The sequence below is a fragment of the Cibotium barometz genome, chromosome 4, assembly GCF_041138505.1.
Source record: "Cibotium barometz isolate CiBa-2024 chromosome 4, ASM4113850v1, whole genome shotgun sequence".
Taxonomy (NCBI): Eukaryota; Viridiplantae; Streptophyta; class Polypodiopsida; order Cyatheales; family Cibotiaceae; genus Cibotium; species Cibotium barometz.
In genome coordinates this window covers 10,062,469-10,069,210 of record NC_141049.1, presented here as the reverse complement: position 1 = coordinate 10,069,210, position 6,742 = coordinate 10,062,469, and the positions used below count along the sequence as shown (strand labels likewise).

Sequence of the window (6,742 nt, the reverse complement as noted above, 5' to 3'; positions counted from 1 at the left end):
ATTTGATAGCACAACCCACTAATCTCATAGTGATTTGCTGAATTCATTATCATCATTCCAGTTATGAATATCATCACTGGGACTCGTCCCATTCATCCTCATTGTGGTTTTGTACAGATTTTTATATTTCAACTAATTTCAGAAATCATCATTTTTCAATCAAAATTTTCAATCAGAATCCAATTCAATTCATCAATTCTCAAACAGAATTAAAAATCATATCAACCACATTCGAATTCATCATCTGGATAGCATTAACGCTTATAATTTCAAGTCTTAGATTTACTCGTATATACTATCAGTAAAGAGCTGCAGTATACTCTCGGTATATACGGGTAGTCGTGGCTCTTGGAATTATAAGGTAAATACCATCATGTCTAGGCCTCAAGCAAGTCAGGGATTCTATATGATTGCGGTACTTCTATCTGAAGACCCAATTACCAAATTACGAATTTCAGTTTGAATATCAAATTGTATGAATTATATCACACAATTACAACCTTTTTGTGTTTCTACATAAATTTTTGACATATTTGTCTTCTCAGTTGATCTTTATTAACCAATTCGCTCTGATACCAACTGTGAGATCCCTGTTCCCACCGCGCAACGGATTCGGGGTACTAGCAGCGGAAGTAGCACTTCTTGCGCGAGGCAGGGTCCTACACTTGGGGCCTCGCACGGATATCCGGACAAAAGACTAATCCGTCGGTTTTTCCAAAACCAGACCCGGAAAAACTTCCCTTATCCGGAAAACACGGGCGATTCCACCAGGATAATTTTTACTCTAACGTAGTCAAAACCCTTACTGATCAAACAGATCCGACTGCATCTATAAAGATACTTGGTCAGATCAAGGAAGAAACTTGCACTTGGATCATTGGGATCAACGCTTTTTTCCCCACCAAGGAGGCACAGCCGTTGATTCCTATCCATAGAACAATTACTATCCGGGATTTACTTTATCTATCGTAATAACAGAAATTGAGTCTCGATTTATGGATCCATCAGTCCAGCCTAACCCCATCCGATCCCATGGGTTAGCCAACCGCCCAACCACTGTAGTGATGGGATCCAATTTGGAATTTGGTTAGGTTTTGTCCCGGGTACCAAGGAAAAGAGTTCCAAGGCCCCCTAGCCGGAATTTCATGCAAACATAAAACTAGCCACACCACTTACACACCCAATATGAAAATTGCCTTTTTCTTAGCATCAGCTAACTTTAAAACAATCCTTTAATGAAACCATAGTACCACTGATCACAATCTCCCAAATTATCCAGTTGATTCATAATTTCCCATCATTCCTTCATCAGAGTATCTATGGCATCATTGGCAACTAGAACGCTCACCACCTGTCCACACAGGGGCCGTTTCAATAGTTCCTAGCCCATAATACTCAACAATATAATCACTTATCAAGATGGACTCTCGTTGAAGATCAGCAAGATCAACCAACAGATCCATATAAAAGAGCCATGGACTCATCCGTTGAGGACCAGCAAGGTCAGTCAACCAGATCCATGCCCGGTTCCAGAAAACAACTCTTACTCCTTGTTCCAATATCTTCCTCGACGCACGCGTGGGTATCCTGGGCGACCCAGAGCCCGAGCACCGTATGGTCAGCACCCTCTAGGATCCTTCGCAGGTGACCTAGCGCTTCACTCATAGGCCGCTTCCTTGGTCCCTCATCCACCGTACCGGAAGCTCACCATTTTAATCGAACCGAGGCTGGTCAAGACCTCGGCCGACCTTGCTACGCGAGACGTCCTCCATTGACTCTCCGTCAGCAGTTGCAACTTTATCAGTTAGGTCTCCACGACCTTAATCACAAGACGGTCAAAATGCTTTCCCAGCATTCTTGACATAAAACAGCCATTTACAAACAGCATTTACAAACAGTTTACAAATACAATTTCTATACTAACTCTCATTTTTCCACATTATCCCTCATACAATCCACATTACTTATTCCACATTTCATTTATATGTGTACTCATCCAATCATATCATTTTCCATCTCTTCACTTCAGATTCCTTCACATCACATATCATATATCCACATCCATATCCACATCCATACATCCACATCCACATCCACATTCACATCCATACATCCACATCCCATTGCTTAACTCCATTTTCACATCCTCATTTATACATCCACATCCCATATCCACATTCATACATACACATCCATATCCACATCCATATCCGCATTCATACATACACATTCATATCCACATCCACATGCATACATTCATTATCACGTCCTCATTCATACATCCACATCCACATACATACATACATACATCCACATCCACATCCACATTCCCATTCACATCTATACATCCATATCTACATGCACATTCACATCCATACATCCACATCTATATCCTCATTCACATCCATACATCCACATCCATACATTCACATCCATACATCCACATCCATACATCCACATCTACATGCATACATCCATACATCCACATCCACATTTACATCCATGCATCCACATCTACATCCTCATTCACATCCATACATCTACATTCATACATCCATACATCCACATTCATATATCCACATCCACATCCACATTCACATCCATACATCCACATTCATACATCCACATTCATGCATCCACATCTACATGCTTATTTCCATTTTCACATCCTCATTTATACATCCACATCCCATATCCACATTCATACATACACATCCATATCCACATCCACATGCATACATACATCCACATCCACATTCCCATTCACATATATACATCCATATCTACATGCACATTCACATCCATACATCCAAATCTATATGCTCATTCACATCCATACATCCACATTCATGCATCCACATCTACATGCATACATCCATACATCCACATCCACATTTACATCCATGCATCCACATCTACATCCTCATTCACATCCATACATCTACATTCATACATCATACATCCACATTCATACATCCACATCCACATCCACATTCACATCCATACATCCACATTCATACATCCACATCCACATCCACATTCACATCCATACATCCACATTCATACATCCACATCCACATCCACATTCACATCCATACATCCACATTCATACATCCACATCCACATCCACATCCACATGCATCTTATCATATCTTATCACTTCCCATATCTTTTATGCATACCTCTATGCATGAAAATTAAAAAATGATAAAAGTAACACTTTTGATATAAATTTTTTTTCCTTTATGCATACTTCTATGCATGAAAATTAAAATTGATAAAAGTAACACTTTTGATATAAAAAAATTATCCTTTATGCATGATATTAAAATTCAATTTCTCTATGATTATAATGAAATTCTTTCAATTAATCTAGGATGATAATTCCTAGAATATGGTAGGAAGTCCTCTTTTTATGCTTTGAATGAAATTATTTTATGCATAATTTTTATAAAAATTTTGCCATAGCTCCGCTGCTATGACTGATAAATCTCAAATTTTTCTAAGAGATAAAGCTTATCATTAAGGAAATAATTAAAATGATCTCTAATTGGATCATTAATCTATAATGGATTGAATCATCAATATGCATAAACTAAAAGCATAGAAAAAAGCCATTAATTTGGCCTCAAGCATAGTTTAATCTTGGATTAAGGAAAAGCTTTATGAAAAGCTTCATTTGGATTGAGAATGGGTCATGAGTATGACCATTTCTTGAGTGAGAGAGAGAAATTATATAAAAACCATTAGAATTTAAACATAAATAAAAATTAACTTCATAGGGACTGTGGGGGGATTGGATATTGGGAAAGGGGATAGAATCTGAAGAGGTTACTAATAACTGGTTATTTAACATTATCAGATATGGCTGTCTTTGGGAGATCTGGATATCTAGAAATAATTTAGTATTCCATAATGGTGGGGAAACTGGCTTAAATGTTACTGAAACAATGTATAAATGTGTTTATCTATGCAGATCTGTATATTATGCTAACAAGTTGAATGATGTTAATACACTTCAAGCAATACAATCTCTTTGTAATGGAATCAGGTGATCTGCATTACAGTAGGCCTTGGTACATACTAGGTAGTCCTAACAGAAGATTGTATGTAGGAGTTCATTATTATCAAAGAAGTGAAGACCAGGCTACCCAAGTTTGGACCCAAGACCAAGAGGTGGTATCTCAAGGAGAAGTATCCAGTTTATACTTTTGTGGCATTTGTAGAAAATCCACTGGGCACTAGACCTATGGTGAAGGTCTGGGTAGGTAAATGTGTCTTGGAAAAGCTCACACCTAAAGGTTTTGCTACTGAGCCTATGATGATAGCTTGTATGGAGTTAGGCTACCATGTATCTTGGAGTCAATGCTCTTTTATGTGGGAGGATAAAAGATGGGACTTTCTCTGCAAATTACTGAATAGTGTGACTTGGAACAGGTTGGGGGCTTTGGAGGGTTGTAAAAGGTTGGTTGATGTAAATATCTTTTGAATAATAGCAAGTGTGACTTGAGATAGGATGGGGATGGGGTCTCAGGAGAGTTGTAAAAGAATGGTTTGATGCAAATATTTATCTTCAGTGATTAATATATTTTAAATATTCTTCCAAAAAAATTAATTGGAAAAAAGTTAAGTAAACTTTTCATTATGTTTTTAATCTTTTGAGGTTAGGGTTAGAAGCGTTATACTACATAAAACCTTAATCGTCTTCCTAAAATGGTCTTTGATATCTGCCGTCTCCTGGGTCCTGAGCTCTTCGCCAGCAGCCATGGGGTGAGTCCTCCGTTTTCATTCCAGAGCTACACTGTTTTTTTTTTGGGGGTACGGTTTCGTAGGCTATGGCGTTCTTTCAGCGTCATGCAGGCTCAGGTTATGATGGTTCTTTTAGGGTTTTGCAGGCGATGATGTTAGTTTCGCAGGAATTTGTGGGGTTTTGCAGTTTAGACTTGTGCAGCGTTAGACTGCCCTTCTGCAGGGCTAGGGTTTTTTGCGTGGTCTCTTTGATAGCTTCTAGGATCTGGTAGTTATAAGAGTTTAGTGAAATAACCAGTGGAGGCTTTGTTTCTCTGCAAAACTATGGTTTTCAGGGTTTTGCAGAGGGATTCTCCTCCTCTGTAGCATCATGAGTACGACGGTTAGCAGGCGGATCTTACCGTTCTGCACATGTGTGTTTATTTTAAAGTTGAGCAGGGCTCACCTTGCTGTTCTGCAGTCCATTTGTGGATATCCCAGAGTTTAGCAGTTGTCACTTTTCTAGGGTTTTGTAGGGGGATCTCTAAGGACTCTGCTCTCATGGTGCGTTTTTCAGGAAAACACGTGGTATGGGAGCTGGGCGTAAGCTGAAGAACCACCGGCGGGCGCAGCTGTGGGCTGACAAGTCCTACAAGAAAAGAAACCTTGGGAATGAATGGAAGAAGCCATTTGCGGGTTCTTCTCACGCCAAAGGCATTGTTTTGGAGAAAATGTAAGCAACTTAACATATACTTGATATTCTAGTGTTTTGGCATCATGCCCATGAATGCTGTATGCACACATATGGGTTTTTGTTTGCTTTCTTTAGTTTTTGACCTAAGATGTGATTTTGGTGTTCGTCTCCTTAACTTGACTAGTGTGGCAGTTATACAGCTCAATCAAAGCATTTTTTGAAATGTTTTTGGGCCTTAGATCTGTTGTTCTACCATGCCCCTCTGACCTTGTTTTAACCTGATTGCCCTCTCTGGGATCGTCTATGTATTGGCGCTTGCAAGAGGTTGCCAATAACGTGTGATATAAGAAAGTGGGCCTCTGACTTGGGAAGCTCTTCCAGCTCAAAGTCTGTGCACAAAGAGACGTACACGTTGGAACTGTGAGCCAGTCTTTTTTGGTCTTCAGGTACCAATAGTGACCAGTTATGCCCTTTTGTTTGCAGCGGCATCGAGGCCAAGCAGCCCAACTCTGCTATTCGGAAATGTGCAAGGGTGCAGCTCATCAAGAATGGAAAGAAGATAGCTGCATTTGTGCCAAATGACGGTTGCTTAAATTATATTGAAGAAAATGTGAGTCTATCCTATATATTCCTTAATGTGTCAAGGCTTCAAATCCCTAAGGATTCTCCTTTTATGATGCTTCTTGTGATCTGATGTCCTTTATATTGTTGTCTTTTAGGATGAAGTCCTGATTGCAGGATTTGGACGAAAGGGTCATGCTGTCGGTGATATTCCTGGAGTTAGGTTCAAGGTGGTGAAGGTTTCTGGAGTGTCTCTTCTTGCCCTCTTCAAGGAGAAGAAGGAGAAGCCAAGGTCTTGATTGCCCTTTTTGTTGAGGAGAAAGTTTGCACTGTATCTTGTTCTCGGGCAAGCACCAGAGTGGTTCTATGAGAATTTTTACGGCTAGTTGCATGAACATGACAGAGCTTATGATTTGAATCTACCTTTTCAAGCCAAATACATTGTCCAACATGTTTGCAAATCCTCCTTTTCCTTCTCAATGTGAGTGCAGTCAGTTAATGAAAAAGGTTTATTGTTGGTTTTTAGCTGGGAATGTGCTGCAGCTTTATTTCAGTATCATTGGTTTACAGACTTAGCTCCCTGCCAGTCACATCTGGGAATCTTGGCTCCCTTTAGAGAGTGGAGGGGACAATGTTTCTCAAACAAGCCCCACTGTCCCACAGTGGATGGAAAGATTATCTTTAAGATTCTTCACTGGTCATGCGATCACAGTGGCTAGAGTGGCTAGCATGTGAATGTTTTTTTGAACCAATTAAAAA

The 6,742-nt window shown here is 39.6% G+C and overlaps 1 protein-coding gene across 1 annotated transcript; it reads left to right on the top strand.

The window, feature by feature from the left end:
- The first annotated feature begins 4,631 nt into the window (after positions 1 to 4,631).
- Positions 4,632 to 6,508, top strand: LOC147638891 (small ribosomal subunit protein uS12). The gene is made up of 4 exons (XM_086785364.1): positions 4,632 to 4,770; positions 5,306 to 5,461; positions 5,906 to 6,032; positions 6,142 to 6,508. Exons 1-4 carry the CDS (start codon positions 4,766 to 4,768, stop codon positions 6,280 to 6,282), a joined length of 429 nt encoding a protein of 142 aa, XP_086641490.1. The 5' UTR covers positions 4,632 to 4,765; the 3' UTR covers positions 6,283 to 6,508.
- The last annotated feature ends 234 nt before the right edge of the window (positions 6,509 to 6,742 follow it).

Bases quoted from the DNA above. Each gene is read 5' to 3' on its own strand.
- LOC147638891 (XM_086785364.1), top strand. The intron at 5,462-5,905 runs GTAAGCAACTTA...TTTTGTTTGCAG, and splicing joins GGCATTGTTTTGGAGAAAAT to CGGCATCGAGGCCAAGCAGC. The intron at 6,033-6,141 runs GTGAGTCTATCC...GTTGTCTTTTAG, and splicing joins TAAATTATATTGAAGAAAAT to GATGAAGTCCTGATTGCAGG.